Below are 20,480 nucleotides of genomic sequence, written 5' to 3'. Positions count from 1 at the left end.
GGATTGTGAACTTGAGGGCATCAGGGAATCCTGCCTTGGGAAGTGGAATGAGAAGGGACAACAGAATCATCTTATTGCCTTTATTCTGCTGATAGCCCAGCTGGCCCTACTGCAGGGCACAGGGCCAAGCTTTTACACGCTCACCCATGCTCTCTGTGCAGGCCAGTGCGTGCACACACACACACACACACACACATAAAACACACTCATACACACATCCGATCTCTGGCTCTGAGAGTCAGTCTCTGGGGGGCAAGGGGCTGCTCCTCAGCCTGCCCCTGCCTGCCCTTTTATGACAGCACCAAGGGCGGGGGTGGGGCAGGGCCCTCAGCCCCCAGAACAAGTCCCTGTGCAAACTGGAGGTGCCAGCTGGCTTCAGGATGCGGGTGTCACATTTCCCCATTCCTGGAGTCCCCTCCTCCAGCTCCTGAGGGAGGGACTGCTCTCTGCCTACCTGGGGGGCCAGACCCCTGCCAGGGCTGGGCCCTATGGAACCCAGGCTTATCCCCTACCTGACCCTGCAAGGACCTCCAGCACTGAAGAATAGCCAAGTCTGAGGTGGTGGGGATCCCCCACTGGAGAGCAGGAAGGCCTGGGCCCCGAGGGGCTTGGGGAGGGGTCATCACCCCCTCTCCTAATCCGTCTTCAATATGAAGAGGTTTGGGGCACATTTCCTGGGGAGGGAGCACAGGCCTGGAGGAGAAGTCCCAGCTTGGGCCCTCCCCAAACTTCCATCTTCTGGGCCACAGCCTAAGGCCAGGCATCCAAAAGTCCAAAAGTCCAGCCGGCTGGTCAGAGTCCCTGTGCAGTCCTTGGGGGGCACCACCCAGTGGAAGTTGGGTGTCAGACCTGCACGGGCAGCGTCTGGTTCATCTGCAGCCGCATGTCCTGGATACTGCTGAGGATCTTCTTCTGATGGCCGGCCAAGGTGACCCCGATCCGTAGCAGGTCTCTGCAGATGGACCAAGGGCAGGGTCAGTCCCTCCCCGCTGGCCCACCACCCTAGGCCTGGCTCAGAGCCCCCTGCCCCGCCCCTCCCAATCTGCAGCACACTCACTCTGCGGTCATCTGGGCCACCAGGTCAAAGGATGCAAACCCCGCGCTGACGAAGCTCTCCTTGTACCGCCCCATCTTGATGGCATCCAGCCAGTCACCAACTGTCGTGAAGGTCGTATAATCTGGGACCGTGCGGTCCAGGAGGGGTTGTGACATGCTGTAGGTGGAAGAGAGGAGCTTGGTGAGTCCTGATGGCAGGAGAAGCAGCAGTGCGGCTGCTGGCTCGAGAGCAGGGTGGGAGCAGAGGGAGAGGACTGACCCAGACTGGGCGCTGGCGATGACCTTGAGGCTAGCGGCGTTGCGGATGAGCTTGTCTAGGGTGTTGACAATCTGGGAGAATTTGGGCCTGAGGTTCCGGTCCCGCACCCAGCAGTCCAGCATGAGCTGGTGCAGTGCTGTGGGGCAGTCCATGGGCGGGGGCAGCCGGTAATCCTGCTCCACAGCATTGATGACCTGGGTCAAGAGAGGGGACACCTGGAATCAGCCACACTTTGCTCCCAGCCAGCTTCCACTCATCCACCCACTCTGGCTGGCCCTACTCACATCCTGGTTGCTCATGTCCCAGTACGGTCGCTCTCCATAGCTCATGACCTCCCACATGACGATCCCATAGCTCCAGACGTCACTAGCAGAGGTGAACTTCCGATAGGCTATCGCCTCTGGGGCAGTCCAGCGGATGGGGATCTTCCCGCCCTGGTGGGGGGGGCACACGCCCTTCACCCTATGACTCGGGGCTGCTCCCCAGCCCCGAGCCCCTGCCTGGTTGGCCCCACCCCCAGTGTCCCTCCCGGCTGCTTCCTGTACCAGGGAGCTGGTGTAGGTAGGATCGGAGGGGTCATCCTCCAGGAAGCGGGAGAGGCCGAAGTCTGAGACTTTGCAGACCAGGTTGCTGTTGACAAGGATGTTGCGGGCAGCCAGGTCTCGGTGCACGTAGTTCATCTCAGACAGGTACTTCATGCCGGCAGCAATGCCCCGCAACATGCCCACCAGCTGGATGACCGTAAACTGTCCGTCGTTGAGCTGGAGGCAATGAGCAGGCTCAGGTGGGCCCATCGCCTCCTTCCTGCCCCAGGGCCTGCCTGCCCGCCGGCCCTCTCAAGTCCTCTGAGACCATGTCCAGAGTGCACTGAGTCAGTAAGCTGCCCTACTATGTGGCAGGCATCAGTACACAACATCCCAGTTAACTCCCATGAGGACCCACTCCCATTTACAACGAAGACAGCTGAGACTCAGAGAGGTTAAGTAAAGCCTGAGGTCACACAGGTGATAGGGGGCAGAGTCAGGAGGAGAACCCTGGTCTTTCTGGCTGAAGGCCGGGCTGTTGCCCTGTGCCATGCCAACTGAGTAGATATCTGTGGACTTGAATAGGGTCTGTCTGATCTATGGGAGGGGTGGTTTGCCCCACCCAGCTCTCTGGTGGACAACGAGGGGGAGGGACCCGGGGCTGGCTCTTACCCGGAGGAAGGAGTCCAGGGCGCAATTCTCCATGAACTCGGTGAGGATCATGACTGGCCGACTTTTGGTGACCACGCCCTCCAGGCGGATTATGTTGGGGTGGTCAAACTGACCCATGATGGAGGCCTCGCTCAGGAAGTCCCTCCGTTGCCTCTCTGTGTAGCCCACCTTCAGCGTCTTGATGGCCACAAACACCTCCCGGCGGCCAGGCTGTTTCAGCCGACCGCGGCACACTTCCCCAAACTCCCCTGCAGAGCACAGGGCACAGGGAGTGAGCTATTTCTGGGATGGCTCCTGTCCCCAGCCCCCCTCAGTCCTCACTCGAGGTAACCCCCAGCCTCTCCTCCCCACTGTGCCCCAGGGCACTCACCAGCTCCAATCACCTCCTCGATCTTGACACAGGACACGTCGATCTCCTTGGCAAACTCTCGCACGGCTTCATTAGGGTCCTCGTAGGTGAAAGGGTCAATATAAACCTTCATTCCAGGAGTAACTAGAGGAGGAAAAGGTGAGCTTGAGAGAGGGACAGATCTTCAGGCTGGGGATGGTGAGGGGACCCGGGATCCTGTCCTAGGCTCTCATCCCTGATGGGAGCACATTCCCAACCTCCCTGCTAAGCTGCTCCATACTCCTCCCTGTGGAAGCCCCACCTGCCCCTCGCCCCACCCCGCCACCATCCCCTCCGAGAGAGCTGGCGACCATAAAGGCTAGACACCTAGGATTCTTCTTTCTCCCTCATCTCTCATCACATTGAAACCTCTCTCAGACTTGCCCCTCCCCTCGTTCCCACTGCCCCGACCTTGTCCAGGCCTTCAACACTCAGACTCCTGCAGCAGCCTCCCAGCTGGGCTCTCTGCCTCTGGACTTTTCCCACCAGTCTGTCCTGCATACCTGTCTTCCCAAAACAATACTTTCATTGTATCACTCCCCACCTGGAGAGCCTTTTGGATTACTGGTGGTGGAGTCAAGTCCAAACTCCTCTGCCTGCCTTTCACGACCCTCAAGGACTGGCCGCAACTACCCAGCCTGGCTTCCCAGGAGCTGTCAAACCAGTCTTCTTGCTGCCCCCACAGTTGGGCACTCTCCTCACCCCACCCACTACCTTCCAAAGGCTCCTCTGGCCAAGAATGCTCTTCCCAACCTCTCTAAACCCTGCTCATTCTATCCGGCTCAGATCAGCCCAAGGCCACTTCCTCCAGGAAGCCTTCCTCTTCTTGAACTCTTACTGCCCTTTATAACAGGAACATCCGACTTAACACTTAATTTTTCTCTCATTGTTTCCTGTGTGTACGCATCTTGTCTTCCTCCTGGGACTGACTGACTGCCTTTGAGGACAGGGCTCACGTCTCATTCATCTCTGGGGCTAGCAGGGGTGAGGCAGGGGCTCAGGAAATGGCACTCGATTGGAAGCAGGAGGGGCCTCCAGGGTAGGAGTACAAGGAATAAAGTCCCAGGGAGGGAAAAGGGTGTCCCCAAGCCCTGCAGGGACAAAGGGCACGTTGTGGGGTCAGGATGAGGAGCCAGACTCACTGTATTGCTGCAGCTTCTCGGTGTACTCGGAATCAGAGCCGTGCCGCTGCTTCCTGGAGGGGGCGGGAGGGAGGGCAGGCCTGAGACAAGTCCGGCAGCTGCCTTTGTCAGAGGACCTTTGAGTGCACAGGAGGGGCCGAGCACACAGGGGATGGCCCGCTGCCTGGTCTCAGGATTGGTGGTTAGAGCAGCCACTGGGTCTCTGGACAAGGGGCTGAGTGGACTTGGTCCCTGAAGGGATATGTCAGTAGATTCAGGGCACAGAGAGGGGATAGGATGAGGACATGGGTGTGGACTGGAGAGGGCCTTTCCAGCAAGGACAGCCTGGGCCCAGGAAGGCTGTGGCTCTGGGTTTGATGTGGGTGAGGGTTCACCCATGGGCATGAGGGTTCCAGGGTGCTAAAGGGAAGCTCTAGTCAGCCCAGGGGAGCAAGCATGGGCCTGGGAGTACCTGAGGCAGACGACAGCAATGACCACAACAGCCACCACGAAGACAAGCCCAGCCGTGGCAGAACCCACTATGAGGGGAAGCTGCTCCTGGAGCTGCTGGGCACCGGAGCCTGGAGACAGGAGGGGAGGGTGAGTGGAGGGAGGGACGGTGGGGGCTGAGGCAGGGGCAGGCGCAGGGCGGGTGTACCTCTCTCACTTGTGGTTTCAAACTCGGCCGGGTGGCTATACTGCCCATAGCCAGCTACTGTGCGGGCGCGGACCTGGACCACATAGCGGGCATCGGGCCGCAGCCCGTCCAGCTGCACTGAGTTCTTCTGGCTGGTCACTGTGGAGGCAATGCCCTCACTCTGCAACACCAGGAGGAAGAAGGCGTCTCAGTGGGTCCTGAGGTCCATCAGGCCCTGCCCAGCCCCAGGCCGGCCCCACAGCCCCCTCAGTACCCAAGGCCTTGCTCCCAAGGGCCCTTGCCACTATCTGGGGGTAATCTTCTTGTCCCAAGGCCTCCTCCTGCCCCTTGAGGCTCTGACCTTCTCAAAGTACTTCATCTCGTAGTCCAGGATGACTCCGTTGGGCCGCTCTGGGGGTGCCCAGGACAAGGTCAGGCTGCTGCCTGAGCTGCTGTGCAGGTGTAATGTAGGCACTTCGGACGGGGCTAGGGGAAGAGTGGGGGGGCTCATCATGGGCTCCTCAGGCCCTGGCATTCTTCCCAAGGAACCCACAGCCCATGGGATCCCTGTGGTCCACTGGCAGGCCATGGGCAACCTCAGCTCTGTGTAGGGGAAGGTGACCCAGGCCCCACCCTGCTGTGTCCCCTCCTCACCAGCCTGGTTGGTGGTGATATTCACAGCAGCGTAGCGGGGAGGCAGAGGGCTCTTGCCCGAGACCCCGTTGACTGCTTGCACCTCAAAGGTGTAGCGCGTGTGGGCCAGCAGATGGCTGATGTGCACCCGCCGCTCTGTGAGGCCCAGCTGCCGAGGCACAAACTCCACGTTGTCATCACAGCGGGAGCAGGCTGAGGGACCCCCGGCCCCGGGGCCCCCATGGCACTTCTTGCAGATGACGTTGTACAGGAGGTCGTCCCGGCCACCCAGGTCCCGGGGCTCGCTCCACTCGAGGATCAGCGAGGTCTCATTCACATTGGAGATGACACCCCGGGGTGGAGAGGGCACCGCTACGGGGAAGAAGGAGGGGAGAGGACAGTGAGCTAAGGCCCTAGGATCCCCTCCTGCCCAGACTTTGTGCACATTCCAAGCTGCTTCTGACCTCCTTGCCTTTGCCTCTGCTTCATAAGCAGAATAACTTTCCTACACTTCCTCACTGTGCAGACTCCTATTTAGTCTTCAAGGCTCAACTTGAGATGTCACCTCCTCTTGGAAGCCCTCCTTAATTCATCCTCTCCTTGTCCTCTGCACTCCCATAACATAATTCCTGGGCATCTCCTCCAGCCCAGCACTTAGCACATTAAATGGTCATTATCTGTTTTTACATCTTTTTCTCCCACCAGGTTGTGAGCTCCATTAGGACAGTGACTGCATCTTATTCTTCTCCACATACATCCCTGGCTCCTGGCACAATGCCTGGCACACCAAAGGCCAAAGAAGAGAGAAAGTGAGACACTAGGCTGCCCCAGGGATGTGAGGCCCCCTCTGTGGTTAGAGTTGGGCCAAAAGAGCAGCAGTTCTACAGAGGAAGATGGACTGGAGGGCCCCAGCTGGTTCCTGATGCCTGGCTAGGAGCTAGCAGGCACTTATTAAATGTTGGTGGAGAGGCTGAGCCAGCTGACCTGCATTCTGGTTCAGGGCTGGTCACTTCCTAGCTGTGCCATAGTGAGCACAACATCTAACCTCTCTGAGCCTCAGTCTCCCCATCTGGAAAATGGAGATGTTCACAGTGACCGTGTAGGTCGTCCCAGGCCGGCCCACAGAGGGAAGCCCTGGGGCAGGAGAGGGTAAGCGCGCAAGTTCACTCACTGGTACAGGCACTGTCTGCAGAGTCGGAATCTGCGCGGTAGAAGTTATTGTGGCAGGTGCAGATGCTGGCGGCTGGCGAGGTGGTGCGGCTGTTGGGGGGGCAGGGAAGGCAGGGCCCCTCTCCCTGCTTCGCCTTGTAGCTCCCAGGGGGACAGGCTGCGGGGGAGAAGAGGGTGGACGAGCTCACCTCCCTGCCCTGCAGATACCAATCATCCACACCCCGTGGGAATCTGGCCCTTCCCCAGCCCAGGTCTTGGCCCCTCCACCTTCTAGACTGTGGGGGCCATGCTGGGATTGCCCAACTCCCGGTGCAGCTACAAAAGGCCCTTTTGCCCCATGGAAACCCCACGTCAGCGGATTCCTCCCCGCCCCTGCCCCCCCACCCCAAGCCTGGGGCATCATGGACGACGTCAGCCCCATCACCTGGACAGCCCAGGCTTGTCAAGGCAGGGAAGGGAGAGAGCAGGAGGAAGAGGAGGGGGAGGGGAAGAGACCCCTAAGCAGGCTGGTGGCACCTTGTACTCTGCTGGGATGCCCCCACCCTCCCTGAAGCTTGGGGAAAATCATTCCTGAGGACCCTTAAGGACACTTTAGAAGGGCCAGGAGGTGGGGCCTCTGAGTTTCACAGCCAACCTCTGTCTCCACCCACCAGAAGCAGGGTAGCAGCTCCTTTCTGCCCGTGGGCAGGGGTGGGGGCTGAGGAACGGTGAGAAAAGGAGAGAAAGAGAGCAGGCAGGAAGGCAGGGGTCACCTGGAGTTCAGAGGCCTCACAGTGTCCACAAGGGGAACCCCAGGCCCCAAAGTGAGCTCAGAGCTCAGTGCCTGAACCTCTCTCCTCCTCCACCTTCTCTCCTGCCATCTATACTCGGGCCCTTGCACCTCGGCTCTGCAGGGTCCCCATATCTGTGATGGCCATATAACTTAGTATTCAAACTGGAGTATGTGGAAGGTGAAAGCAGACATTAGCAATCATCATGTTAGGATAACGGGCATATACCAGCACCGCCCTGGACGTACCACAGCATACGGTCACCCTACCCATACAGGACCACCTCTGGGGGGGTCATCCAGAATGTGGAAAGCCCAGAGTTGGGGCTGTGCCCTTCTCCGGGGTTTAATCTCCCCACTAAGGTGATATTCCATCCAAGCTCCTTTGAGCCAGTGGGGGAGGGGGCAGGGGCCAGGCCAGCCTGGTTGCTATGGGAACCAGCATGCATTTCCTGCCAGGGACCTGCAGAGTGTTAGCCCCTCTTCAGGCTGTCAGGCTCATCACCCCCACCCCTTTCTCCACTTAGGAAGAGGAAGTCTGGGGGCAGGTTCCCATAGAGAAGTGGCGGGGCCGGGCAAGGCACTGTTCACCTTCCCACGACAACACCCAACACGGGGCCTCACAGCCAGGTCGGGCCGCCAGCCTCCTCGCACCTAGGGCTGTGCCAAGAGCCAGCTCCCACCCCTCAGAGCTACAGGCTGCCAGGGCCAGGGGAGAGAATCAGGCAGAAGGGACAGAAGGCAAGGCCCTCGGCACCTTGTCCGGGTGGCAGAGCACCGGACAAGGCTGTCGGCCCAGCTCCCACATTCCCAGCTGGGAGGCCTAAGTACAGAACCTCTCTGAGACGCAGTCTCCTTACTGGCAAAATAGGGGAGATAAATGGAATCGACCTTACAAGGTTGTGGCGAGGCTCAAATGAGAACCCTACGTGAACAGGTTTTATAGAGTAAGGTCTTATGAGTCCTGGCAAGCCTCCTAACCTCCTCATGTATGAAATAAGGACAGAATAATGCACGTCCCCCACATCTCCCAGGGCTCCCGAGAGTCACGGCTAACACTTAGGTGGGGTTGGTGCTTGCCGTGTGCCAGGGCTTCATGCACATTGACTCACTTAAGCCCCACGACCGCTCTCTGAAGGAATCACCATTATCCTCCCCATTTTGCACATGAGAAAACCAAGGCTCAGGGAGTGAAGTCTCACAGGTGTAAGTGGCAGAGTCAGGACTCAGGACCTCAGGGACCCAGCCCCTCACCACTCTGCTGGAAATACTGCTTCACAAAGAGGAGACCCCAAGGGAAAAGGGCCAAGCACGAGGTGCACACAGGGTACTTCCAGGGTGAAGCATACACTGGGGACGGGACAAAGTGGGCATCTCTGCTGGCCTCCTGGTTCCTCAGGTGCCTCCTTATCAAAGACTCTCCACGTCTCTCTTCTCTCTCTAGTTTTATTTTTTCCTCTTGTTATCCTCATGTCTCTCATTTTCTCTCACCTCCCTCATTGCACCAGATTCGCTGCACCTGCTATCCCACTTCCCTTTCCTCCCTCCGCCCCAGACTTCAGGCCTCTGTCCTGAGGTGGGAAGTGGTGGGCAGGGGGCAGCAGGTGGCTGTGGCCTGGTCGCTCCCTCTCCTCCCCCAGGCAGTCCCCACTCACGGCGGCACTGGGACTCCTTGGCAGCTGGCTCGTGGCCGGTGGCACAGGTGCAGGCGCCCACAGGCACCATCCACTCTCCGTCACCATTGCAGTAAAGCTTGAGCGGCACCGACACCTCCACAGCGTTAGCGATGCAGGTGCCGGGGGCGATGACCAGTGAGGTGGGCTCTGCCCCAGTGAGGGTCTCAGGGAAGAGGGCGAAGCCCGCGGTGGTGGATGCACACTTCTTGTAGAAGGCACGCACGGAGATGAGCGACATGCAGGCGCCCTGGTCCTGGAAGGCCAAGTAGAAGCCGGCCTTGGAGAGTGGCCCGAAGCTGCGCACCTTGGTGTTCACACGGCCGGCATCGAGCCGCGAGAAGCTCTCATCGGGCGCGATGGTGTCCACTTTCACGTAGGGGTTCTCCATCCAGAAGGGAGAGGAGGCTGAGGCCACATCGCTGTCAGCCTCGTAGTAGAACAGGTTGAAGGTCTCCTTGCAGGAGCCAGGGATGTTGGGGATGCTGTTGCAGTCGCGCACCGTGAACTTGAGCTCCACGTAGATCCGCTGCACGTCCCGCCGCCAGATGAACCCCGTGCGAAGCCAGTTGTTCTGGCTTGATTCACGCACATTACACACCTGGTATGTGCGGATGGGGTTCATGGCCTCATCGTAGCCACTCACCTCTTCCCACTGTGCATGGACCAAGTGAAAAAGAGAGTGAGTGCCAACATTTGCCAGGTGCTTACCACATGCCCAGCTCTGCTATATTTACTTCACAGAGATGCTTCTGTGGGATAGTGGCTGAGCACACAGACATGTTCAAATCCCACCATTCTGCTTGCTGTGTGACTATGGGTAAGTCACTTAACCTCCCTGTGCCTCCATTTCCCCATCTGTAACATGGCAAGAAAAAACATGTGTAAGGAATAAATGACTTTAAAGGCATAAAGCACTGAGAACAGGGCGATTGATCAGTACTCTATGAGTATTCCTATAAATTTTATTCTCTTTATGCCTCAGTTTCAATGTGTAAAAATGGGGCTCATTGGAAATAAATGAGGCTGTGAGGAATTATGTCAGTTTAAAACAGTAATGGGCTTGTAACGGTGCCTGATATAGAGCAAGTATTCAATAAATATCGGCCATCACTATTGCCATCACATTTGACCTCTACAACAACTCCATGAGGAGGTGCACCTGTTTGTTGTCCGCACTGCAGAGACGAGGAAGCCAAGACTCACAAGAAGTAGGGACTCGCCCAAGGTCACACAGTCAGGGCTGGTGACTGAAGCCTGTAGTGCCACCCAACCCCAGTGTTCCAGAGCTTAGGCAGCTGTGAAGGCCCCCTAGGGAGGTTAATTAGAATATCTGAGAGACGTCAGGACTACAAGAAATTAACAGTCAAGAAACAGAGGCCCAGAAACGGAAATTGCCTTGCTCAAGGTCACACAGTAAGTTCAAGATCTGGATCCAAGGATTCCTGGCTCCCAAGCCAGTGCTCTTCCCAGGACCCAGGAAGGAGGGAGATGGTTGGGACAGACATTCAAAGGGCCGTCAGGCAGGAGAGGGGTGGGACTAGGCTGAAAACAGGCTGAGGGAGAATGGACAAAGATGGTGTGTATGTGGGAAGGGGGACACAGGCGGGCTGAAGGGCGAGAAATAAAAACACCCACAGAGAGAGACGATCAGGCAAAGAAGGAGGGGGCCGGGGCAGAGGATGGGGATGCTGCCGGAGGTGAGAAGGACAAGCGGGGCACAGAGGCAGCTCTTCTCCAGCCCTGAGTGGGGTGGACGCTGGAGGGAGGGGTGGTTTAATTGGCAACCAACACACGGGAGAGATAGCGGGGAAGTCTTACCCCACTTTCTGGATGAGATGTCCATGCCAACTCAGATGTCACCCATTTTGTGTCCATGAGGGTCTCTAGGGAAGCAACAGAAGGAAAAAGGTCAGGGGTCAAGCTCAGGATGAGGAGAAAGAGGAGGTGGCGAGGAGGTTGCCCAGGAAAGGCCAGGACACCAGAGACTGATTCCCACCAGGTACCACCCCACCCTCTAGTCCCCAAAGCCCTCAGCTCCCCTGCCCCGGAGGAGACCCTCCAGCCGTCCCCAGAGATGTCACAGCCCAAAGATGTTGGGTAGGGCCAGCTGGGGGTGGGTGTCTGCCACTGACCCCAGGCCTGGGTTAATGAGCCGGGAGCCAGGACTGGTTCACACACCTACAGGCTCTGCTAATCTCCACACAAAGGGGCCGGCAGGGCCTTTCTCCTGGAACAAAGGGCCGTGTGCTTCAGACCCTGCGCCCAGGCCTCCCTGGACTCCATCCCCAACACAAAGGCACAGCCCCACACGCCCAGAAGGGGACGGCAGTTACAGGCCAGAGCCCCCCTACTCAACCATCTCCGGGGGAAGGGGCAGGAATGCTCTTTGAGGGTGAGGTGGGGCCACCAAGGCCCAGACCAGCTCCTGGGGAGCTAGTTCAGTTCTGCCTGCAGTCCTTGGAGACAGGTATTGTCGGTGTGCCCCTTTCACAGATGGGAAAGCTGAAGCCCAGATAAAGTAAACACACAGCCTAAGGTAAAACTGCTAGGACTTGGAGGGGAGGGGTTGAAAGGGGGCTCAAATTCAGTTCTGACTCCCCAACTAATGCCTTAACCAGGGCACTCTGACTGCAATATGCTCCTCTGTAAACGGGGGACAGAGGGAGCCTGGAAAGTTCCTGTATATCCTTTAAGTCCCAACTAAGCTGTCACCTCCTCCAGGAAGCCTTCCTTGAATCCTCAACTCAGGCTTAGATGCCTTCCTCTATATATCCAGGGCCAGGGGCTTTGTCACAGCACCAACCCCGCTCTGAGCTGCGGTTTCTTGTCTGTTTCCCCTTGCTCGGCCATAGGAAGGGCCCATTCATGTTTCTGATATAAACTCGCTCCCCTGGGAACCTGGTTCTGGGTTCTGGCTGGACAACTCTGCTCTCTGACAGTGTGACCCCAAGATCAGACCTAGGAGCAGGAAAAAGAGGAAAGAGGTGCCAACTCCTTCCTCACAGGCTGGGAGACAGGGCAGCCAGCAGCTCTCCCCGCAGCTCTGAGCTGGAATGGGGCAGCGTTGCCCCAGAACTTCTGTTCATCAACAGTGGGGCAGGTTGAGGGCACCCAGGAGAGGAGAGACCCAAACCCCACAGTCTCCAGGCTCGTGGGCTTCGTGGTGCCTGGTGCATGAGGCAGCTGCGGCTGGGGGCCCCAGGTGAGGCAGAGGGGGCAGCGGGCAGTAGCCATTCACTGTGGGGAGGGAGGCTCCCTCCTCTTCCTGCAGCAGAGGCTGGTCCCTGGAGGGCCCGGCTGCAGGGTGAGCTATCCCAGTCTCGTCGCCGGTGGCCTGACTGGCCTCTCTGGCAGACAGACAGATAGACACAGACGTTCGGCAGGGGAGTCCGGGAGGAAAGCAGAGATGGGCAGAAGCAGGGGCCTGGAGACGGGGGAGAGAGGCGGTGGAGCAGGGGCTTTGCTGAGGCGGAGGGTGGGCGGCACCGAGCTGGAGGGATGTGCAGAGCTGGCTGGCCAGGACCAGACAGCTGGGATGGCCAGCGGTGGACTACAAAAGACAGTGAGATGGAGAGAAGAGGAGGCCCAAGGAGACAGAGACAGAGACAGAGAGGGAAGTTGCCAAGTGGTCTCTTCCCCAGCCAGCAGCCCAGAGTACTCCTGTCCCCAGGAGTGGGCCCAGCCAAGTGCCAAGCGCACCCCCACCCCCAGCCAGCCAGCCAGCCAGTCCGCCTGCTTGTCTGCCCACTGCCCTGCCCACCGCCGCCAGAGCAGGCGAGGGCTCCCACCACTCCTCCAGCGCAGCCTCCCTCCTCCCTCTCGCTCACTTCCTTCTGCTCAGCCTGTGCCAAACCCATCTGGAACTGTTTAAACCCAAATATTCAGCCCCCTCCCCGCTCCAGCCAGATTCCTCCACAGTTTAAAACAAGCCCTGCGCTGGCTCTGAGAGGAGGGAGGGGAGGGGAGGACGGTGGGGAGGGGGGCGGCGGGCAGGAGGGGGGAGGTTCTTCATTTCTGTTTAATTTCTGGGGAGCGAGAGAGGGAGGGGATCGGCCCTTGGCCATCGCTCAGCCTTGGCCATCGCTCAATCTCGGCACATTTTTCCCATTAATGAGGAGAGGACTTGGATTTCGAGTCATGTGTGCCTGAGGAAGGGCTCCGGTCACCCTGGTGGGGAGGGGGGCTTGCTCTCGGTTTCCCCATGTCTCTGGGGGAGGGGAGGGGCTTGGTCCCCTTCAGCAAGAGGGAGACCCTGAGATGTCCGAATCCAAGCCTCGGGAAGGACATGGGGGGGCGCCTAGAACTTGTCTGTGGCAGTAGGAGAGAGAGACCCAACCCAACAGAGCCCACCATTTCTCTATGTGTGTGGCATGTGTGCGTGCGTGTTTGCGTGCACACACACGCTGGGGTGAAGGATATGAGGTACAGGGGGTAAGGACAAAAGAGGAATGAGTGATTGATCTCCAAACTTCCCAGCTCCCGTCTGCACCCCCACCCTCCACTGTCCCTCCATGTGGCTGCTGGAGGGAGACCAGAGAGCAGCTGGCCACTCCCAGATACGGGGCTCTGCCAGGCAGGGAACCCCACAGCCCCCAAAAGCAAGCAGGAAGTGGGCACCAGGCCTGGGGGCTTTCTGGGACTGGGGCTTCGATGCTCAGAAGTGAAGCAACCCTTTCAGGTTTCCATGGGGCCACGGACAACAGCCACGTGGCAGCAGCTGTGTGGCCCTCACCTGTGCACCAACACACACATGCACACGCATCCCCCAGTTCTCAGTGGCTGGGCTCATTCCCCACCATCAGGGCCAAAGAGCGACAAGTCAACACATATGGTGGACAAAAACACACAAAGCCACAGCCGTCTGCAAACACACACATGGCTCCACACAGCCACGGTCTGTCTTCCTCAGACACACATACGCACATGGTACAAACAGATCAGTCTTCCTCAGACACCCGAGTACAGTGTCTCTTTCCCCCTCGCAGATTTGCCTCGCCTGAGGCAGAGACTCGCTCTTTCAGCCTTCATATGTGCCGATTTCCTGAGACATATGCATACACAGAGGGCACACACACCCAAAAGCACATTCTCCTTACACACTCAACTGTGCACACTACTGCCAGCCACGAGTCACAGTCTTGAGTAGTCAAGTGGAAACGAACACCAGTTTCTCCGTACAGATTCGGTGACATGGTCACACACAACTGGCATCAGCTGTGCACAGAGATGGCTGTCTGCACTGAAACATGCCCCAGGAGCATGTGTACACAGTATAAGTATCAATACCTAGAGTTCGTGTCAAGTCCCCAAGGTGCATCCTCCGTGCACATGCAACATACACACACACACACACACACACACACACACACACACACTACAAGCATATTCTTTCTATGGGATGAGTCTTCAAGTGGGGCAGAGAAAGAGGTGGGGGCGGACAGTGTCTCCTAAGAAAGCAGAGGTACTAGGGCAGCCTTGACCAGAGGCAGAAAGGAGGAGCAAGCCCCAGATGTACTTCCTGTGGCTCTGGCACAGGAAGGAGCTGTCACAGGTCACGAGGCTGGGGGTGGGGTCAGGGCATGAAGATGATTCAGGGTGTGGCTGGGTGTGGCCTCCCCAGGTACAGCCCCTGCCCATGCAGCAGGCCACTTCTCTGCCAGCCTAATGACACTGTCCCAAGGGCCTCCGAGCCCTTGGGAAGGGGGTGGTATCATGAAGAGATATAGCGCCAGGAGCTTCAGGTAGCACTTGCACACATAAGTTGGGGGCCCAGCAGGAGAAGAACATTGTGGATATCCAGCCTATGTCTGAGGGCCTTACTGGGCCACCCTGGTGCAGAGGCATCAGCTGGAAACCTGCCACCTGCCCTGGTGAAGGGCCAGGTGCACAGAGTTTTATGCATCTGCCAGACCCCACAGCATTGCCAGGCCCCAGGCCACCCAGAGCACCCCACCCTAGGTACAGGGGTGTCAGTGAGACCCAGGAAACCAAAAACATCTGGAGACAGAAGCAAGAAGCCTCCACCCCAAACTCCAGACCAGGGACTTGGAGGCGGCCGGAAAGATCACACTGCAGGGCTGGGCCAGCAGAGTGTGCAGGGGCAGGAGGGCAGAGGGGCAGTGTCTGGACAAGAAGGAGAACCCTGGAGCCCTGCCTGGGATGAGAGGGAGGAATCCCATGTCACCTCTGAGTTGGTCCCCCTCCTCCTCCACGGGGTCCCACCTCAGCCAACCAACCTGAGGGATCCGTCCTGTCTTTTCCCTTCCTGCCTCTCCCCATGTGTCGGTGTGTGTGTGCATGTGTACCAAGCTGCACACTCAGGGTTGGTCAGCACAAGAAGAAGGGGTCCTGCCATGAGACCTGGAGGAGCTTAACTCACTCAGGACCACCTCTCCCTCCCCCACCATGGCCCCTCAGCCCTCAAGTCTGGGATGGAGGGGAGGGGAGCATCCCAGAACAGAGAACACATTTTGTTTTTCATTCCTCCCCTCAGATCATGAGGATTGATAATTAAATAAACCTGAAAGGGAGGAGAAGGAAGGAAGAAGCACAGGGCAGGGAGCCCGGCTGCCTCAGTCCTCATCCAGGGCCCTCACCCCAGTCCTGGCCCTGCCAGCCAGCCAGGACGGATGGCCAGCTAGCCCTTACGTGAGGCCTCTGAGCCCTTCCCTGGGATCCCAGCCACAGAGGGTGTAGGGGCAGAAGGCAACAGGAGACCCAGTGCCGGGGCCAGCCCTTGGGGCAGGGGGCCTCTCCCACCCCATCAGGTGCCCAGCTGTACCCAGGCTCCCTCCGCCACCCCCCTAGCTGCCCAATCCCGACAAACCAGTTTGACTCAGCACAACAGGCAGGGCTACAATTTTCAAACTATGCAGGCCTGGTGATTCAGCCTCTTCATGCTGTTTAATTAGTGCAAGGCCGGTGGTGGAGGCCTTGCCCACGGCAGCTTTGGCTTTAGCTGGCTGCCGCTGAGGCCACAGTGGCGACGGCGGCAGCAGTTCTGGCGAAAGGGAAGGCAGCAATGGGCAAACTGGTTCCCCCAAATACCTGCTGCTGTCCCTCATCGGCAGCTCTTAAGTGCCAGCTCATGATACACAGAGACAGGGTGGGGGGCGCCGGAGGCAACTCAAACAAGTGAGCAACCCACAGGAACCCCAGCCCCTTGTCCCCTCTCAGCTGCCACCTCCTCAGTGGTCACTGCTGAGAAAGAGATGGACTCCTGCTCTGCCTCCTTCTCGGCTGGGAGAGGGCTGTGCGGCCCCCACCAATTATGATCTGGTAACTGCTTCTCTTTTCTCAAAAGGGTCTCTTCCCAACAGGGGCCTCCCCATCCTATCTTAGGTGTAAGGATCCTATGGTCCAGACACCCTTCCTTATCCCACGGTCTGTTCCTGTCTGCTCACCTACTAGACCCTACTGCTGTACCACTTGTGGTCCTGGCAGGGAGAACGATCTTGGCTTGGGGGACTGGGGAACATCACCTGAAGGAGTGACCAACAAGGTGGCCCTATTTCCCTGTGACTGACGGTAAATCTGAGGGCAACTGGGGGAGGGGCGGGGGCGAGAATCAGAGGGCAAAGGGAGGAGTGTTTCTTCAACCAGGGAGGACAAGCAAGGACCCTGGCTCCGTCCCCAAATTGTTGAGATCCTCGGATGTAGTCCTGGTGAACCTCAAGTGTGCATGGAGGGAAGAGCAGCCAGATGCTAGACAGCATCTAACCAAGGGGGCCACGAGGGGCAGCACCCTCAGCTCCGGGACCCTGGGCCTAAATATAATGACCTCCAGATGCAGAGAGCCAAAAGGCTTCCATAGGCCACGAGCAAACCAAATCCTGGCAAACCCAAATGGAAGGCTGGAGCGAGGAGGCTAGATCTCCAGCCCGTAAAGCTTGGGGGCTGATGAGATCTCCAGGGCTGGGGGTCCTGCCTAGCCCTGCCCTCTGGCCACAGCCCAGGACCTCCAAGTCTACCCACCCCACCATTCAGGCTCCAGAACACGGGTGGGGGACAGGCAGGAGTCAGGGCCAGCTCTCTTCCCATCCCATCCCATCCCTCCCAGAGCTGAAGGGAGATGAAGGGGTGGGGGTGGGGGGCACCTTATTCCTCCTCAGACAACCTTGCCTGCCCCATCACTGCTTCCTCTAACCTCCCTCCGGCAGGGTAAGGGCACGTACCAGTTTCACTTGCATGGCTCCCCAAGGAGCAGACCCCAGGGTAAGAACAATGACAGCTAATCCTTGAATAACAATGGCTATGTGCGAAGCACTTTACACACATTAAGGATTCAATCCTCCCGACACCCCTGGGAGATGGGTGCTAGACCATCCCTTCTCCCAGGGAGGCAGAACTGGAGGGGGGAAGGTGGCCCTCTGGGCCAGGTCAGCACCCTGAGGCCGCTCTCTTTGCTTTCATTCTCACACACCCAGACAGAAGACGCGAAGGTCTGAGGTATGGCACAAGTGAAGGAGCTGGCGAAAGCCACACTTCGGAGGCACTGCTACTCAGGGGCACCTACACTGGCCTGGCCTCCCAGCCACGGGGCAGCCCTGGGTCCCATCTCACAGCTGAGGGGGAGGGGCAGGACAGGGTAGGGGGCAATGGCCCTGCTGCCCTCTCCTTCGTGGGCTGCTACAGCTCATCAGGGCGGCCCCTCAGCTCCTTGGCCTGGAGGCTTGGAGGCCAGCTCTGAGCGACTGACGTGAAAAGGAGGAAGAAAGGGAGGGAAAACAGAAGGGAAGGAGGAAGGCAGGGGTGAGCCTCCTCAGGAAGCCCTTGCTCACCTGACCCAACCACACACCCCCACCCCACTCTCGGTACCAGCACCCACCACACCCCACAAACAAGGGCCCTGGGGCCCGGGGGACACAGCCCCATGAGCATGTATGTGTGTGTCGCCTCTCCTGGGCTAAGACAGAGGCACAGACCTGGGAACTCCAACAGGCTCCCTGGCTCACACCCTTGAGGCAATCAACAACAAAGCCCCATGCCAGTTTCTCACGCCTGCGATCCTATCACACGCATGTGGGTGAGTGTGCGCAAGTGTGGGCGCGACCTCGGTGTGTCTGTCTGGATTTGCATGTGTCCAGCCGTGTGAATCGGTCTGTCAGCACCAACAGGCTCAGAGATAAAAGGGGGTCGTTTTTTCCCCTGCAGAAAAACAGAAAGCACCAGAAGATGTCTTTCTCTCAGAACTGAGTTTTTTTCCCTTTCAACCTTTAAGTTTACCGACTGTGAACATACGAACAAACCAAGTTTCACAGAATTCCTGTTTTTGTTCCTGAAGGAAGAAAGTGACTGGATCTGTTAAAGATGCCAAAAACAAGTACTGCCTATATTCCAGTTTACCCCAAATTTCTGTGATGTCTTTTCCTCCACATTAGGGAAGGTTTTCCTTCCCTCATTTAATGGCCCCCAAATCTTTGGAAACCGTGTGTGTGTCTATTGTTTGTGACGGGTGTCAGTGCCTCCGTCCCCTGCAGGCTTGTGTCAAGCGGCATGTGTGTGTGCTCTCCCACCAGGGCCAACAACACTCGGGCTGTTCATCCAAGTACAGGCATTTGGAAGTTGGAGGTACCCCCTCAGCCCCAGTCTTGGCAGGTTTCACGGAACCCACTGAGAAGGCCCGCCTTTTCCCACAGGCTCATGGGGAACACACGGGGCTTCGGGGCTCCCTGGAGCAAACCCCACCACTTCAGGGGTTCAATGGAGACCCGAGCACTCGGGGTGTCCTGCTAGAAGGCGGAGGGGGAGCCGTAGATCAGTGTGCAACGGCCGCGCGCACAGCATTCATGTGTAATTGGCGCTCGGTAAACCATAAACAATAACAGGCCCCTGCCTCTCCACCCCCGCAGCCATCCCCGGACAAAGCGGGGTGCACGCACTCACCCTCTCACAGTTAACTCCAACGGGTTCCCAACCAACGCCACCCCCCAACCTGGGGAGACCCGCTTCGTCCCCACCTGCCTCGGCCCCGCAGCAGCCTCAGAGCACCCCCCCTTGCCTGGTGGGTCGCCCACACTCGCTCGCCTCCGGGAGGTGCCGAGAACGCCGCTTCTCTGCCGTGAGCGCGAGGTACTCCCACAGAAGCTCACGGGGGGCCACGACTTTTGGGGACGCTCAATCCGAGTCGAGCTGCCCGCGATCCCGCAACCCGTGGACCGCCGGCCGCGGAGCCAGCTCCTCCGAGGCGGCTCCGGGGGCGTCCTCTCGTCCCCATCCTCCGACCCCTGGAGAGGGCGCCGGTGGCGGAGCCTCCTCCGACGTGCGCCCAGCGCGCATCGGCCCCACACCGCGGGCCCTCTCCGGCCCACGCTGGGGCGACCCCGGCCCCCTTAACCCTTGGACGCGCCCCCCGACGCCGCTCACCTTCGAGCGCCCGGCAGCCGGCAGGCAGCAGCAGCGGCAGGAGCAATAGTGGAGGGAGCAGCGGCAGGAGCCCCGGCGGCGGCGGCGGCGGCGGCGGCGGGCGGGTTCGGGCCATGGCCGGGGCGGGCTCCGGGAGCCGCGCCGGGCCGCGCCGGGCCGCGCCGGAGGGGCTGCGGGCACCTGGGGGAGGGTCCGCTCGGCGGGTCCCGAGGAAGGCTCGCGCACGGTGCCAGGAGATCCGGGCAAGGAGGGGGTGCAATCCAGGCGGGCGGCGCTGGGACCGAGGCGGCACCCTGAGCCGGGCGCTGCTAGGGGATGCGGGCAGGTCGGTCCCGCGGGAATCTGGACGGACCGGTCCAGGAGGATCCTGGGCGCTGGAGAGCTCGGAGCGGGAGGACTCGGGGAGGCGGGCCGGGGCGGCAGGGCGCAAGTGGTCGTAGTTCGGGCTGCACAGTAATCCGGAGGTCCGCCGCGGGCCGGACTCGGCTCCGAGGCTCTGGGCGCGCGCGCCGTCCGGGGTCCGAGCAGGGATCCTGCTGCGCCGCTCACGTACTCACTTCTGCTGCCCCCACCGCTGGCGCGGCCGCTCTGGGCGAGAAGGGCGGGACCGGCCGCCTGCCTGTCGACTCCGCGGCCCCGCCCCCAGCCCCCGGCCGCCCACTCACAGACCGCCAGGCTCCCTGGTTCCGCCTTGAGAGCACTCTGCTGGTACTCAGTTGGTGTCGTCTGTATCAGGCCCACCCTCAGGGACTTCAAGGCCCGGAGTGGGCGGGGCCAAGGAAAAGATGAATTAGATTGGGCGGAGCGATACTGTCCATCAGAAGGAGAACCCCGCCCCCTGTCGCCCATAGCGATTAGTTACCGAACCAAGTCCGAGGAGGTGCCATCTAGATACAACGAGCCGGAGGCGCCCCCCTGTGGCCTGCACGAGCCCAGGGACGCCCCCACGTAGCTGTCTTTTTCTCCAGGCACATCCAGACCCTAAACTCAGTTTAGGCACTAACAGGGGGCGCCCACCACGACATACCCTGCGATCAGGGCCTTCTCACTCGTTTATTTATTCATTCGTTCATTCAGTTGTGTATTCATCTTTCTTTGAGCCAAAGACTCTAGTAACTGCGGGCACTACAGCAATGAGTAACACAGAGGCCGGTGTTCTCACGGAGCTACTTCAGTGGTGGAGGCAGGTGTGAAATCACAGCAGTGTGTG

At 59.2% G+C, this 20,480-nt stretch overlaps 1 protein-coding gene and 1 long non-coding RNA gene across 3 annotated transcripts; one reads left to right on the top strand and one right to left on the bottom strand.

Moving 5' to 3' along the window:
- Positions 1–66: 66 nt before the first annotated feature.
- On the bottom strand, positions 67–19,834 carry EPHB3 (EPH receptor B3). Of its 2 annotated transcripts, none has more exons than XM_023623447.2 (16): positions 19,271–19,834; positions 10,724–10,788; positions 8,885–9,557; positions 6,462–6,617; positions 5,312–5,662; positions 5,019–5,143; positions 4,679–4,838; positions 4,493–4,601; positions 4,042–4,094; positions 2,882–3,004; positions 2,512–2,759; positions 1,861–2,076; positions 1,600–1,749; positions 1,316–1,509; positions 1,058–1,213; positions 67–952 (listed from the first exon to the last, which is right to left on the bottom strand). In XM_023623447.2, the coding sequence occupies exons 1-16, from the start codon at positions 19,383–19,385 to the stop codon at positions 844–846; spliced, it is 3,003 nt and encodes a 1,000-aa protein (XP_023479215.2). In that variant the 5' UTR covers positions 19,386–19,834; the 3' UTR covers positions 67–843. The 2 variants fall into 2 exon arrangements, with proteins under 2 accessions (XP_023479215.2, XP_023479216.2); XM_023623448.2 differs by having other exon boundaries at positions 4,688–4,838; positions 19,271–19,529.
- On the top strand, positions 350–6,279 carry LOC138918970 (uncharacterized). Its single transcript, XR_011428775.1, has 3 exons — positions 350–974; positions 1,081–1,237; positions 5,996–6,279. It is a non-coding gene; the product is annotated as an uncharacterized lncRNA (long non-coding RNA).
- Positions 19,835–20,480: the final 646 nt, after the last annotated feature.

The sequence above is a fragment of the Equus caballus genome, chromosome 19, assembly GCF_041296265.1.
Source record: "Equus caballus isolate H_3958 breed thoroughbred chromosome 19, TB-T2T, whole genome shotgun sequence".
Taxonomy (NCBI): Eukaryota; Metazoa; Chordata; class Mammalia; order Perissodactyla; family Equidae; genus Equus; species Equus caballus.
The sequence above is the reverse complement of the archived record's forward strand: the minus strand, read 5'-3'. Positions and strand labels throughout refer to the sequence as shown.